At 38.2% G+C, this 16451-nt stretch overlaps 1 protein-coding gene across 5 annotated transcripts in view; it reads left to right on the plus strand.

Annotated features, from left to right (window-relative positions):
* The window catches only part of HEATR5B (HEAT repeat containing 5B), a 60483-nt gene that overhangs the window by 41429 nt on the left and 2603 nt on the right, over window positions 1-16451 (plus strand). For 4 of the 5 annotated variants that reach the window (XM_067293281.1, XM_067293283.1, XM_067293282.1 and 1 more), the window contains 8 exons: window positions 1012-1191; window positions 2529-2766; window positions 3442-3702; window positions 4700-4827; window positions 5011-5155; window positions 8589-8858; window positions 10950-11174; window positions 13607-13758. In XM_067293281.1, coding sequence (XP_067149382.1) covers window positions 1012-1191; window positions 2529-2766; window positions 3442-3702; window positions 4700-4827; window positions 5011-5155; window positions 8589-8858; window positions 10950-11174; window positions 13607-13758 — 1599 coding nt within the window. The remainder of the gene's footprint in view (window positions 1-1011; window positions 1192-2528; window positions 2767-3441; window positions 3703-4699; window positions 4828-5010; window positions 5156-8588; window positions 8859-10949; window positions 11175-13606; window positions 13759-16451) is intronic. The other variant, XM_067293284.1, reaches the window with a different exon arrangement.

Consider the following 16451-nt stretch of genomic DNA (forward strand, 5'->3'; position numbering starts at 1 on the left):
TATACTTCAAATGTACTCATTATTCTGGCCACGAGGGGCCCTTCTCCTAAAGGCTTTTATAGAATCGGTTCTCTAAAAGCAAAATAAATGAATAAATTGGAGATAGGACCAAGAATACCATTAAAAAAAAAGTGTTTGGAAAACGTGGAACTCTTAAGTTCTGGGTTTTTTGCTTCTGTTCCCTTTCCCTCTAGAATCTCCACCACAATTGAAGCTGCTCATTTGTATAAAGAGCGACTTTGTCACTTTTTGTTTTTGTAAAAAAGCTGCTGCAATGAAATTCTTCTGTTGCCTTCCTTATGTGTGGGCGTGAATGTGTTTTGGAGGATGAATGCCAGTGCATAGCACAAGGCATGAGCAGCTGATCTGTATGATGCTTGGATTTTAAGTACCTGTTTTGATCAATTGGGGGGAAAAAAATAAAAGTGGGGAGACACAACTGTCTGTCCTTCGTGTCTGGTATTAACTTTCTAGGATGTGATACTGTTCATTCCATGTAAGAGCCCAGCTGTTTAGAGGCTTTATCTCATGTATTTCCAGGTGTTGTTAATGTGCTTGAAAGCCTCCAATTGCCCTGGAACCTTAACACATTATTTGAGTTGTAGATTTAGAAAAAGCATACTGTTACGGATTGCTGACTGATACGTAGTTCAAAATGAATGGGAGGACCAAATCATACCTGCATGATTTGGGAGACACTTGGGAAGGGAATAAAAAATTTATTTTCCCTATTTATGGAGGATTAAAAACCTATTTTAAGTATTGTGCAATGTATTTTCCATTTGTTTACCAAGTTGCCATTGCAGTACAATTTACAAATATAGTCTTTGTAACCACTCACATGAGCAGTTCTGTCAGTGCAGGGAGGTGGGGAAAGGAAAATCTCGGATTCATAATGTTAAGCAGAAAGAGAGCTACTAAGTTTTGGGTTTAGAAATTTTTCACTTATGAAGTTTTTTTTTTCTTTTTTTTTCCTGCTAGTTTACAATGATTCTAAACTTTGTTGTTTAGGTATGTAGTACATGGATAGGAAGTGGGGTTGTAAGTGACCTGAATGATCTCCGCCGAGTTCACAACCTTCTTGTCTCTTCCCTGGATAAAGTACAAGCAGGAAAGGGATCTTCTAGTCAGCTTTACCGAGAGAGTGCCACTACTATGGAAAAACTTGCAGTTCTGAAAGCATGGGCTGAGGTAAACATTTACCATTAAACCTCTAAACTTTTGAAAAGATTTTGCAGCATAATAGCAGCCTCATACCTCACTGGCTATTCAGCCAGTGAGCCTTACACCTGCCATCCTTCTTGCTTGCTTTTCTTTCTGTATGTATTCCTCTGTATGTCTTTCTCCATTCCTTTTTCTGCCATGCTCAGTTTTTCCATCCTGTTTGTCCATATTTATAGTGGTGCTTGTTTGCTCTTTCCCACTACTGTGTTTTTGTTTATTAAAGTACATGCCCACTTCCGTCAGATTTTGATTTTCCTCTCATCTTACTGCTCATAAATTAAAGAAAACACTTAAAAGATACTGTGGTTCCATATTGTATTTAATTAGCTAGGAATTTCTCAAAATGTTGGCAATAAATTATGGGCTTAATGTAGATGATGTTGGGGAATGGCTGGAATACCAGAAATCTTAGAAGTATCTACAAAAGGTGGAGTGAGCAATACTTACATTGCCTTGCTTCTAAAATGTTACTTGCGTGCTATAGAGCTCTACATATAATTACACAAATGATACTTGGTTTCTTGTAGTGTAGTACTGTAAGGATTTTTTTCATTAAATTTTCTTGGAAATTGCTTTTGAAAGTATTAAAATATTAACACTTCAGCCATGTAGTGTTAATCACCCTGTACTGTTATTTTCAGCTTTGATATGAAGTAGAGCATCTGTTGTGTGAAGACACTTATTTCTATACTATTCTAAAAATATTCCTTTACTGAATTCTTTCTGATATTTCTGATTATTTCCATGTTATTTATCTAAATGTTTGAAAATCCTTCCTTAGCCCCTCATAGCATCTGTCAAAGACAGATGTATATGCTCTTATATTCATGTAGCCCATATTCAAAACCATTTTCACCTTTATTTTCACTATATCTAATCTACTTCCAGAAAGTGCAAATTATTCTAAATTATCTAGTAACTCTTAACGTAGGTCAATAAATCTGTCTGTGCGGAGCAGCAGTAAAATTGACACTTTTTTTTTTTAAAGAAAAATGTAAGTGCAGCCAGATTATTTTAGGAAAGTGCTATTTATGTTCCTAAATGTTACATACTGGTAGAAATAAAAGCAAAAATATTAAATAAAATGTAATTGTAGTGCAAATCTCTTCCCCCCCCCACCCAGTCATTCTCTGGATGACTTTCATGAGCTTCACCACAAAAAAAAAAATCTAATAGCATTTATGACCTACAGGGGCTAAACTGTGAATCGTCTGTTTATGGAATCTGTTACTTTCACTGGGGAAGGCTGCTTTTTTCTTTTTATCATTTTACAGCCTATATTTTCATATCTATCTTGCTCCTAGGTGTATGTTGTTGCCATGAAAATTAAGAAGGAAGCAGAGACCAAACCAAAGCGTGTTTCAAAGAGCACAGATGATGATGATGATGATTTTGGTGCTCTAGATGAGTTGCCACCAGACAGTTTGATAACACTTGTACAACCAGAGCTGCCTGCACTTAGCCGTCTCTGGTTAGCTGCACTGAAAGACTATGCTCTTTTAACTTTACCAGCTGAATTTGCTACTCAGCTTCCACCAGATGGTAAGCACAGAATTTTTTTTGTGTTGTCATGAAGGATTGAATGAAACTCTTGCTTGAGATTTTAAAATTTTTCTATAAATTATTGGTAGACATCTTTTTTTTTCTTCTTCTATGAAAATATGTACGTAATAACATACGTTCTCATTATGTATAGGTGGAAATTTTAAAGTTTCAGTGTTTTTTTTCCTGCAGTCTACAATGAAGATATTCTGTATCTGAACTATGATCATAGATCATTAAAACCACGTTTTTGCCAAAATAAGAATACTTCAGTTACTTCTAATACTTTGATATTAAATGTAAAAAGATGTTGATGTTTATTATACGAAAAGCATAGTCTGCCCTTGAAATTAGAGTAGCTACTGTCTTATTCTTAACTCAGCAATGTACTGAGAGTGCTCTGTATGAAAAGTGCTGCAAGACCTGATGTCTTTGCCTGCCCTCTTGCTTTCTGCTTACTAATCCATCATGTCCATTGGAATTTCTTATGAGAAATACTAAGGTTACTTATTTGCATGGAGAATTCAGATGCACTGTCAGTAACAAGGGTTACATCTGAATATGTATGTGGTCAGACGCACCCAGAGCAGATACAGTGATGAATGTAGAGTATGTGCTTTTTGTTTTTATATGCAGAGAATTTCAGAATTTACGTTTGCTTTGCTAATTTAACAGGGGGAGCATTTTACACTCCAGAGACAATTGACACAGCTAGACTGCATTATCGAAACTCTTGGGCTCCCATACTACATGCAGTGGCACTTTGGCTAAATAGTACAGGATTTAATGCTTCTGAGTCTTCAGAAGAGGCTGCTGCAGCAGTGCCTAATTCACAGAAACGTGCTACATCTATAATGCTTAACCAGATACCTGGAACTCCACCGACCACTAAATCTTTGCCAGAGATAAACAAAGATCGAATGCACTTAATTTTGGGTAAGAGTTATGAGTTTAGAGTTCTGTACCAGCACATTACAGGAATAAGAAAAGATATTTTGTGTGAAATCTAGATGATTTAAAATGCAAACGCATCACATGTCTGCTTGGACACTAAAGTTTGGAAATATCTCTGTCTCTTTGTCTTTCTCTTTCTCTGCCTCCCATGTTCTTTATAGCTTTGACGGAACCTTTGACAGTGTTTCTATTGATTGATTTTTTTTTTTTAAATAAACTAGTTTTATAACTGGTTTATTTATATAATTGAAGAATAAAAGGAGTAGGTGCTGTCCTGTGCTGTAATAAAGTTCAGATAACACAAAATATTATCTGTAGAGTTTTGTTCTTTCAAAGACCCTAAAGCTATAAGATTAATTAAAATACCCACCTTAGAAAAAGCACAGTTCAGTAGAGACTGGTATTTGACAAGTCACGTGGACTAGCTTTTGCATCCATTTTTTTCATCTTTGGGTGGCACTTCCTGTTTCAATTTGTTATCTAACAACTTTTAGTGGTGAATGTGGTCAGATATTCTGAGGGATGCCAACAGATTGCTCAGATATACAGATGTTTAAAACTGGTTTTATGTGCTATATGTATACTTTGTATACAGCATTCTTGAAGCTTAGCTTTATCTTGGTTATTTTTATGTTTAAATGAGTTCAGTAAAATAAAACTCAACTTACAATTGAAAAATTCAGAATTCTAACTTACAGATCTTTAGAACAAAGCATTGATTTGTTCAATCCTCTAAGTTACTGGCTGTCAATATTTACTTGTTTTCTGGCCAGAATTTTGGGAAACAGGATGCAGAAGAGGAAGGGAATACAGTCCTAGTATTTCTAATACATGGAAACTCTTTTCCTTTAAAGGAAAACAGAATTGGGAAATATGTATGTCTTTCTGAAGATATTAAGAACCTTCTAAATTTTGAAGAAATTTAAAAAGAAAACTTTATTTTTTATATATGAACACTTTTAGTTATTGTTCTTTTCAGGTGTCAGTATACAGTTTCTCTGTTCCCCACGACCTGAAGAGCCTGTTGAGCATGTTACATCATGTTTACAAGCACTTCATACTTTATTGGATTCACCTTGTGCTAGGATCCATATTGCAGAGGATCAGGTACTGTATTCAGTTCTTTCTCTTAGTGTGTTGTAACAATTAGCTTTCATAGGTCTTGATCTTTCATCTACAAAACGTGTAATTATTTTTATGTTAGAAAAGCATTTGCTTATCATAAGCAAGCAACATTAGGAATTGTTAAGTCCCAATTCATTTTTTTATATGTGTTTTGTTTTACTGTAGCTCCTTGGTGTTGAACTCTTGAGCGTGCTTCACCGACTCCTCCTGACATGGGATCCTCCTTCAGTCCAGCTACTAGTTACAGGAGTTGTCCAGCAGATAGTAAGAGCAGCTCAAGATTATTTGCAGGAAAAAAGGAACACCCTAAGTAAGACTTTGAAAACACAACTTGTTTTGCAGAGTAAATAAGCAACAGGTTTTCATATCGGGAAAGGCATTAAGATGTGTTAGAGTACACTGAGGAAAAAATTGCTGGGTATTCCACGGATCCTTTTGATATGTTCATAATCTCACCTGCTGATTTCTTAACTCTTGTAAGATGCAGTTTTTCTTCTTCTGTTCATCCTAACAGTCATTCTCTTCATGTCATGGTTTTAATTCATTTTTCTTGAACATGGGTGACCAAAACTATGCTCCAGCAAACCAATAAGGTCTTACCAGTACCTTGCTCAGTTTCATTAATATTTCTCTATTGACAGCATCCTAGCATTCCATTTGCTTTTTTTTCCCCTGAAGTTTAGTGGTTCAACACCACATATAGGGTCCTGTAGTGTGTCCTTGGCAGAACTGGCATTCATGAGGTGAGTGAACTGCTACTGGAACCAGAAGACAGTGTGAAAAGTTGCCTGCCAACCAGAAGATCTTGCAGGGAAGTGGAGCAGGCTTGCATCTAGCCTCTTACTTAACTGACATTTAGGGAGTGTCAGCAACCAGGAGTTCTGGGAACAGAGTGTGCAAACAGGAGCAAGGCAGTTGGCTTGGAAAGGAGTGCTCATGGGGCCCAGAGGTGCTGCTCAAGACTGTACAAGACTGCTAGAGTCAGCACAGTGATGGCAGTGACATATGGTAAGACACAGTCCCCTGTCTGAGCAGTAGCAGTCACCTCTAGCACATCAGAGGTCTAATGAATCAGAGACCTGGCTTGAGATTCAGGTGAAACTCCTGATGTGACTGTCCTCCAGGTGCTTGTCCTTGCAGCCAGGGCTGGAGGTGACAGTGGACTCACCTGTGGGATGTGAAGGTAATGCACACAAAGGTGAGCAGACTGTGTAATGTCAGTGACGAGCGTGACAGTGACCTTCGTAGTGTGACAGTAAGGGAAGGCAAATGGGAGAACAGCACATTCTTCATAGGGATACTGCAGGGGCAGCAAGCCAAATCCTACATGTCACAGTAGGAGGGACAGCCAGAGGCTATGCTGGAATAGGGGGAGCATGAGACTCCCACGACCCACGATGGTGGAGGTTGCAAGCTCACGACTTCCAGAAACAAAAGGCTTTCTCCATCTCCAGATGTTTGGCTGGAGAATAGCTTAGGGCCCCAGCAAGAGGAGAGAAGGAACAAGTTGTCAGGGGAAGAATTTGGGCCAGCCGTGCCTCTTTGACAGGTCAGGACTGGTACCACTAAGAGGAAGTAGAGATGATAGTGGTCAGGAACTCTCTTCTGGTTTGCTGCAGATTGCTTAGTCAAAAAGAGGAGGTGCATGAAGCCATCTTAAAGCTACTGGAAGAAGCCTTCCAGTTGCAGGGCCTGGGAAACTTATGAGAGACTTTAATCATCCCACCATCTGGTGGAAGGGCAATACTGCAGGATGCTAGCAATTTGAAGTTTTCAGGAGGGAGTGTAGGAGGCACAGGTTTTTGATACAAGTATTGGACAGTGAGCAAGGAGGTGCTCACTGGATCTCCTACTTACCAGTGTAGAAGAAATGGTTGGGGATGTGAAGGTTGATGGCAGCCTTCACTGGAGCAACCACGAGATGGTGGAGCTCAAGATCCTGAGGAAAGTGAGGAAGGCAAGTAGCAGACTGAAAGCCCTGGGCTCTGCAGACTTGGGCTTGTTCAGGGACCTTGCAGATGATCTTGTGGTAAGCTGCCTGGAAGAGCAAAGAAAGATAGATTGTTCATCTTCAAGGACAGGAAAAAAAACAACAGCTCATGACAATGTGCAGGAAGCCAAAAAGGCATGGCAGGAGGCTGGCTCGGCTGAACTGGGAACTCCTGTCTGAGTGCAAATGCGACAAGGAAGTGTATAGAAGGTGGAAGTGTGGACAAACTGCCCAAGTATGGAGGGATGAAATTTAGAAAACCACAGTTTGGCTGGAGTTGAGACTGATGATGGATGTGAAAGGTAGCAAGAAGGACTTCTATAAGTATGTTAGCAGTAAAAGAAAGACCAAGGAAAATGTGGGCCTGCTGCTGAATAGGGTGGATGGCCTAGCTCATGGGAGAAACTGAGGCAGTCAATACTTTCTTTGCCTCAGTCTTCACTGCTAAGGCCTGTTCTTAGCCCTCCCATTTCTCTCTGTCCAGTGACAGAGTTTGGGGGAGAGAATTACTCCCTATAGTAGATGAGCATTGAGTTTGGGGCTACTTAGGTAAAAGCTGGACATACCCTGGGACCAGATGGGGTGCATCTGAGGGAGCTGGCTGATGACATGCTGAGGCTACTCTCAGTCTTTGAAAGGCTGTGGTGCTCAGGAAAGGTTCCCAATGAATGGCAAAAGACAGATGTTATGTCTAACTCTTTCTTTTAACAGAGCATCTTTTTATTTAATCTTTCCTTTACCATTTCTTTAACAGTCTCACGTAGGATGTACCCATCTTCTCTGGGAAAACTATTTTCAACTGGCAACCTGGCAAACAGTTTATTGATGTCTGGTTAGGTTAGGTCTGCTATGTTTATTTTATCTGAAAGAAACAAAGCAAACCCCAAAGAATATTTACCTTATTAAGGCAAACTACCTTCTTGGTCTTGCACAATATACTGTTAGAAAAAGATTATTAGCTTGTACCCATTTTCGACATAAAAATAGGGAGAGGATTTTCCTGGAACTTGAGGAGTCAGTGCAGCTAAAAATGTGAGCTCTGTTCCTTTTTGTGAATTAATGGCATTGTTTAATGCCATTAAGCCCAGTAAGTTGCATTTTTCAAGTCAGTTAATGTGATAACACTAGAGCAATCATTTGAATTCATAGGGGCTCCACAGGGATAGTGCAGGCCAGCTTCTGAATCTCTGTTGCTGTTTAATGATAGTGTTTAGTGGGAGAAGGAAAGACTGCAGCTGGCTGAGCTGCCATTCAAAAGAGAGACTTTTTGAACTGAACCCACTGAAATCATGAGGCCGGACACAAAATCCTACAGTGCTTTTCTGTTCTCTTATGACATAATCAACTTAGGCTGAAATAAGATTTTGGCAGGGTGAAACATTAGTTTATAGCCATTAAATTAAGAAATATTGCCATGATTGTTTATTTGGCAATCATTGCTGTTACTTTTGCCATTAGATTTAAAAGAAAAAAGTAGAATAATTGCTGCATTTTTATTTCGTGTATTACTTTTTTCTAGTTCTAGATGGATTTTAAAAATGTACTGTTGCAATCACAATACTTCTAAAGCATTTTAAACTCCTTTAGGTCATTCTAACTGGAGCATTTACTTTAACATGAGCCATGGTTGTCATATTTAACTGTGAAGCAGCATTTTTTCATGGCTCTATCTTTTTGCAGAATGTTTCATGTAGTGTTTTTTATGTTTCTTTTTGAACTGCCTGCTCAGGCATTCCCTTCCTTTTTTTTTCAGATGAAGATGACATTGAAGATAAAGAAAACTGCCTTCCTTTAGGAGAGGGAGGTGAAAGTGGTGGTCTGGTGCCTGGAAAATCTCTAGTCTTTGCAGCCATGGAACTGCTCATGTTTATCCTAGTACGGCACATGCCACATCTAAGTTCAAAAGTTTCAGATTCTCCAAGTCACAACTCTGCCAAATCTCATCTTTCTGAGGAAAGTGCTCGTCTTGTGGCTGCCACTGTTACAATACTGTCTGACCTGCCTTCTCTATGTTCTCCAGCAGGTAAAGTCGTGTAACAAAATACATATGAATGGTTATTCTAGGGGAAGTATAGTGAGCATATAATGCTAAGAGCAAACTGACTATAAGTATATATTACAGACTACTTTAAAGGTCATCTGTTGAAAATGATGTTTACATTTAATTAAGAACTCAAACTTTTCTAGTGAGCCAACATAAAGAAAATTATATGGTTTTAAGTTTGCATGTGTGCTCTGCTTTTATCCAAGTTTGCTAAAGAAATGCAACGTATGCCATTGTGATTTTGTGGGTTTTTTTTTCTCCATTTTTACCTCTCATGATTTTTGAAACCTTTTGGTCAATTGTAATCATATTGTAAAAGAAGATATACATATCAAAGATAATTGAATTATTGAGAAGTTCATGAAAAGCAGCAGCTGGTTGAAGAAGAGAATCCCGTTCAGGAAAAGATTAGCACAATTCAGCTATGGTATGCTTTGTTTTGCAGCCATTGGCTGTCAGTCATCCCAAACGTAACTCTAAACTAAATAGAGTTTGCTTCTGCCCAGGGAGACTGTCACAAAGGATGTGTGTAAACTAGGGTGATTGCACTGAGTGGAGTTCAGGGGTAAAGGACACAAATGCATGGGAAGCTGTTTTGCTTTTCAGGGAACAAATTGTTTGAGTTGTGCATCTCATGCATCTCTGGGAAGTTTCACTCACTGATGTACATAAAACATTCTGGAGGTTGGTCCCTTAGTGAGATGCATGGTAAACAACATATTTAGACAAAATCATGCTTAGAAAACCACATAGACTCTCTTCAAACAAGCAATTCATGCCCTACAGTTCTTGTTAAAACTTAGCAAATTTTGAGCTGCTCTAGAGTCCTGCTCTGTTTTATATTTGATTCTTGGTTCCCTTTTCTTTCTCCTTCATTTTGAGCAAGAAGAGTAACCACACTACTTCTGTGTTGAATGGGATGAAGGTGTGACTCCCAACACATGGGAATGACCAGTGAAAGTAGCTAAGTCTAAAGAGACTGTTACAGTTGTGTACTTTCTCGTCCAGATGTAGATGGCTGATTGCTATAGGGATAGGGAATAGTATATGTACAAATGTTTGTGGTTTTTGGATATTTGCATGTGAGGGGAACTGAACAAGGAGAGTGAATCACTTCCTGAGACTGAGTGGTTTCTTTGTTTCTTCTTCTTACTTTTACACGTGAGCATCTTTTGATCTAAGTTGGACAAGGTCCTGGGCAATCTGATCTAGAGAAACTGTTTTCACCAGGGATTTGAACTACATCTCCAGCTGTCCCTTCCAACCATAATGATTCTCCAATTCTCTTGAGTGTGTTTATCCTCAAAACATTCCCAGAAGTAGGAAAACAGTGGGGTTTGAGTTACCATGGATGTGGAAAATGAGGCATGGAGAAGATTGAGTTAGACATGCAAAGCGACCTGACTGAAATGAGCTGAGATTGGTAGTAAGCACCTAAACCTAACAGCACCCTTCTTTTAGTCCTACAGGTGCTAAAAGTCTGTATGCATTATTGAAGCTCATTCTAATAAAGTTCCCATATGTTTAAAGTCAGGTTACAGGTTACTTCACCAGTACTCCCTGAGTTGCCTGATCTGTGCCTAACTTGCACCTGCAGGACTGGCTGCACAAAACATACAGATAGTTGTTGATTTCAGCTCTCATTTCTCAATGCTGTAGTAACTTCTCAGAACTTGTTTGTGACTTAGTCACGGACTAGGGAACAGGACTTGATTCTGTTGTCTTGCAGTTTCTCCAAAGTGCTGAACCAATCTCTCTTTGACAAAATCATACCATGTTTCATGTGCCACATAGGGCAAAACTTTAACTGCTTAATATCATTCCTGAATTGATGGCAAGATTTTAAGTGTTGGTTTGTATGACTGATTATAATATACTTCACTAATACTGATAAATGAATTAGTTGATAAAATATTGAACTGCATATATCACTTGTTAGCTGAATTACGTTTATCTCAGTGTGTCCTTTGTTAGCCATATATATCCCTTTGGGGATATATATAACCTAAAGAGGTTATCCACCATGCTTGTTGGAATTAACTTCAGAAAATGTACTTTGTCTTGTTCTAGGATGTATGACAATCCTACCCACTATCCTGTTTTTGATTACAAGAGTACTGAAAGAAACAGCAGTAAAATCAGCAGATAATCAGGTCCCACCTCCAGTCAGTGCAGCCCTTCAAGGGATAAAAACTATTGTTACTCTTCCAACAGTCAAGACTGATGAAACTCAAAAGCAATGGACAGGTCTTATCCGCAGCACTCTGGCATCTATCCTGGAATACTCTCAACCTGGTAAGCAGTTTCCCAGTTTGGGAAAGTAAAATTAGAGAGAGCTGGGTTTTACTTTAGTGAAAAGGAAAGTGTTGTCTCTATAATTTAATAGGCTGCATGTCTAAAGGTTGGAGATTAAAAGCAGTGATGAATTGCTTGTAAAACAGAAGTGGAAGGAAGACCTGAGCGCACACAACTCTGTGCACTTAATCGGCTGTGTTGAGGACAAGCACAATGTTGACTTTGAGAAAATATGGTTTTATCTCAAGAATTACCATTCCAGATTTATGCTTCTTTGTCTGTATTTTTTGACAATATTGATCATAACCACCTGTTTGAAATTTTGCCTTTTGCAACTCATTCAGCCTTTCTCTCTAAGGTCACTATCTCAAGCTATTCTGTATTAGTTCAGACTTTTCCCTCTCATTTTGAATCCTGTTGAGATGTAATTATTCCTCCTTCTCTAAATTTTCCTTAGGTAGACCTTATCCATCTTCATAGTTTCAGATAGTGACTTGTTTCTGGAACTTGGGAATCTACCCTCTGATATCGATCAGTCTTTCTGACATCTGCTGAACGTCTCAATAAAATCTGTATGAGTTCCAGGCAGAAATCATTTCACTTCCTAGACCATGTCACAATTTCCATGGCTACTGGAAACTGCAGACCTCTTGGCAAGGCCAGAACAAACTATCGGTTCTAGCCCTTCTTTCCTCTTTCCACAGAATTACCTGCTAGCTTAGAGGGAAGGAGATTTTAGTTGCCAAAACAGTGTTTGTAAAGGAACTGATCTCTTAACTGAAGCTGTAATTGTTCAGTATGGTACATCAGTTCAATACATTGCCATTTTTCTTGAGGTTTAATTCAATCAGTGTATCTTTAAGTGTTTGCTGACAGGATTCATATAGTCTTCATGACAGTGAGTATTAAAGTGAATGAGTGTGAAAACAGCAAGGGATAATTGTGGCAAGGCTCTTGCTGGAGTAGGATATTCACAATACTGTTACAAGGTTTCAACGGTGGAAAAAAAACCCTACCCATGCCAAAAATCTCTTACCCACCAGCAGGATGTCTGCTGTGTCTCTTTGGAGAACTACAGGCTGCTTCTCTTGGTTCACTTTCATACTTTGCCTCGTACTGGAAAAGCAAAAAAGCTGTACAGTCTCAGTGGTATAGTTAACAAAAGAGAGACAGAAAGGCTTGTCATTTGCATAATAGTAGTTCAGCCAAAAACTTCCCATTACATCCCCCAGTAGCCATTTATACAGATTCAAGAGGGGCTTGAATGGAGTTACTCATGTGAGATATAGGGAGCGAGTAGGTAATTGCAGACAATCCTGAAAATGTGTGAAGGGGAAGGATCAGTGGATTTGTGTTATCCAAGTCAAAATTCTAATTTGATCTGTCACATCAGCTCTTGTTTTCCAAACTTCTGTTATCATAAAGGTCTCCCAGCCTCTTTCCAGAAACATTACTGCCTTTATTTAGGCATTTTGTAGACTTCAGAAATCTTTTTCATTACCTTTCAAGAGCACGTATCTGCCTTTTTCTCTCGAATCTTCTGTAGAGTGGGACATAACACATAGAAAAGAATCTAAGCAAGATGTACTGCATGTGCTTTGTCACCTAAAATGCTTGGGGTCATATCTGAAGTGAGTTTTCACATCATGGCTAAGCCAATCTAATGACTAGCTGACACCTATAAAGGGAAGTCATGCTGTTTTTCCTGCTGCTGGCTGTATATTGCTGCTGTTTCTTTGCTTTGACTCGCAAGGGAGAGCAGAATCAATCTGGGCAACAAAACCAGCAGAAAACTACTTAATTTGTTTTTTGTGTTGGTGTAGCTTCATGAATGAGATCCAGGAAGACAGAGCTGGTGCAAGGAAAAGAAGGATGGCACAGGCAAATGCAGATCAGTTTGAAAAGGAGGGATGGTTAAAGCAGGACTGCACGTTTTCGTGGTGGTTAGCTGTTGGATCAGCTTGTCTGTTATGTGAAACCTCATCCTAAGTGAAAACTGTTGCCATGTTAGATTTCAATCTCTTATTCTGCTCTATAAACTGAAGAGATTTTAAAAAAACACAATGTATATTTTTAATAGGCAAAAGATTTTAAAAATATGCCTTTTTTGCTATTGTTCACACACTGAAAACAAAAATATGACTTGGTTAGAGAAAGTGTTGATGATGTTTTGGCTTGATATTTAAGTTTCAGAAAGTTTGACTCACTTTGTTAAAACAAATAAATAACTATTAGAATAAAATTACTCAGCCTTAAATTGTCAGTCAGTCATTAAGTGACTTGGTGATGAGTATATGCTTATTTGTATGCAGCTGCAAGTCATTTCAAGTAAATTTATTTCCTGTTTGTGAATTTATCTCTTTTCACTGGAATTTACTAAAAACATTTAAACTTTTTTCAGAGTAAGCTAACAGCTTGTTTTTGTTTTTCAGAAGCCTCTAAACCAATTCTTGATGAAGTAAGCATACTTACTGCTATTGCTCTCTTTCTCTGGTCGGCAAGCAGTGAAATAATTGGAGTACAGTCTTTACAAAATGGATGTATGAACAGATTTAAAAATGCATTAAATTCCTGTGATCCTTGGGTAAGCTTATGATAAAGGAGTGTGAATGATATGTGCCTGAGAAAAAGTAATTGTGATATATTTACTGTGTTCCCTGAATTTTGTTATTTCTTTTCTTCAGAGACTAATCAGCTACTGCTTGTCCAAATAACTAGGTTTTTCAACAGTACATTATAGAAATGTTTAATGAACAGATAAAACAAAGCGACTAGGTGCTTCTGTGTAATGTCTGCTCATGGCCTTGTGCCAGACTCTTGACTCACAGTCTTTTTAAAAGAAAAACTGTATCTTTGTTAATATGTGAAATTTGGTTACCAAAGAATGGTGACATTTCTGCATTAATTATGGCTTTTTATAATACAGGCTAAACTTGTTTTTCTGCAGATAAAGTTACAGCCCAAATTCCTGATGAACTTTATATTTGTTTGTGCAAAACCTGTGCTTGTTTTATGTGTTGGTACAAAATCCTGTTTGAAACCAATGCAAAAATTCAATTCTGTGGTCTCCATTAGAACCTTTACAGGTTATGAATCATCTGTCTCGTGATTTCACTTCTGTCCTTTGGTTTGTTTTCATGAATTATCTTCTGAATTAATTCCTCACTAAAGAGAGAAACTAAAAAGTTGCAGCCTGACTTTGCTCAAGCAGGCTAATGTACTATATGGTTATGCTTAATTGTTCCAGCCATGTATAAATCCATTTGTTTGAACGGATATACAAATCTGCAGGTGTGAGCTAAAAAAAATCTAGCGTTTCCACAAGCAACCACTGCAGAGATTCCTCAGAAGAAAAATATGCAGAAAATGCTGACGTATTTAGGATCACATTGAGGCATTTGGAATCCTGTTTAGACTGAGAATTCTTCTCTGCAGCAGGCTGACTTCCTCCGGCATGGGCGTAAAGCTCAGTTCTTTGCTGAAGCCTAATTTATGGTGGAAAGCTGCTTTTAAGATTTTAGTGCATGAACAGAAGTGTCAGGTGTATCAAACAGAAGCTTTTACATCTTATTCTGTCTCGGCTCTGTATAAACACACAAACAGCGCTTACAATCTTACAGTAGAAGGACACAGAAGCACTACTTTGTCACTTTGTCCACCCGGCTGGAAAGCTGTCAGTGAGCTGGAGCTTGGCACTATTTTTGTAATTCACAGAGAATGCTTTGATAGCAGCCAGACTGTGTCCACTCTTCTTTGCTCCCTGATGTGCAGAACATAGTCTGTGATACTGGTTTGTTTTATCTTATTTTTTAAAATATAAAACACATGTATTGGGGCCAGTAGCTAGATACCTGTTTGTGATGAAAACACTGCATATTGAACTGATTATGGAAAAAGAATCTTAAAGAAATATTACTGCCTCATAAGAAATAACAGGAGTATGTTTGAAACTGTGACGATCTGCAACAAAAGCCTGAAAGGTTAAATATGCTATACAGTGTATCCTGAAGGCTGGCGAACGCAGGTTCATTTTGCCCCTACAACAGAAGTGATTTCTAGAGCCATAGGCTCTCAGCTGAGGCACCCTTGTCTCTAAATCTTTAATGGATAAGTTTTACAGGAGTGTGTGCCTTATAGACTCTAAAGAAACCCTGTTTTTTTATCTCACAAGAGTTTTTGTTGTAGACTTCTGTGAATGTAGACTAGTCAAAATATTAGCATGCATAAAATGAAGCCTGAATGATATTCTGCTGTCAGATACAGTCTTAAAAATATTTTTTGAATTAAAACCTCTGAATGCATGTAAGAAAACAGATTTTACTTTTTATTTCAAAGGCTATTGTACATTTTAAGACCTAATGAGAGAAGGTAAAGAAAGGGAAAAGAATGATTTGGAGAAGTGTGGAGAGGTATAGAAGTAACTTGTTGAAACAGATCAAAGGTGATGCTAAGACACTAGGAGAAAAAGTTCTGCCATGGAGCTCTGTTAGAAAGTATAGAAAAAGTATTAGAAGTGTTATTACTTCAGGCCTTAAACATTGAACTGTACAGAGCACTTGCAGTGTTATAATAGGGAATTAACAGCAAACTGAACTGCATAGCTTGTAATACCTTATTACAAGGTAATATTATTTCTTTAATTTATTTATATATATGGTTTTAGTCACCCTCAGATCTCCTCACAGATCGTTGTGTCCAATAATACTTCCTCTAATATGTTCCTGTTCAGAACATGCTTGGTAACTCAGCCTGTTTTGGTTGGAGTGCAGTTTACAAACATGCAGCATTTTGTCCTGGTATTTGTTGGGGCTGTACATTGTCAAGTGTTCTGGGTTATTTGTGGGGCATTTTGGAGGAAGGGGTTTTTTTTTGTTTAATCCAAATCAAATCCATTCATAAGTTCTTCTAAACAAGATTATCAGTGAGTCATTTTCACAAGCATTAACTTTATTCCCTGATTTCAGTGAAAAGGGGGAGGAAAAAAAAAAGGAAGGAAAGGAGGGGGCTCTGTGATCCAGATCACTGTATGACTATGCATATACTCCTATACTACTACGAGCACAAGAGGGAGAATTAAAAAGAAGGACAGACAGGCCTGCTGCTTTTGGCAGCAGTTTTGACCAATGCTAGAGCAACAAGGTCACTTAAATCTGGTCCGAGTCCTTTTTATGGACTGCTTCACCCTTCTAGTTGGAATAGCATTTCATGATTTTGCAGATACTTCCAGTATTGATACTGGTAGCTCTGAGACTTAAAGCTCTAGTTCTCTGTGGAGCT

This window comes from Apteryx mantelli, chromosome 3, assembly GCF_036417845.1.
Source record: "Apteryx mantelli isolate bAptMan1 chromosome 3, bAptMan1.hap1, whole genome shotgun sequence".
Taxonomy (NCBI): Eukaryota; Metazoa; Chordata; class Aves; order Apterygiformes; family Apterygidae; genus Apteryx; species Apteryx mantelli.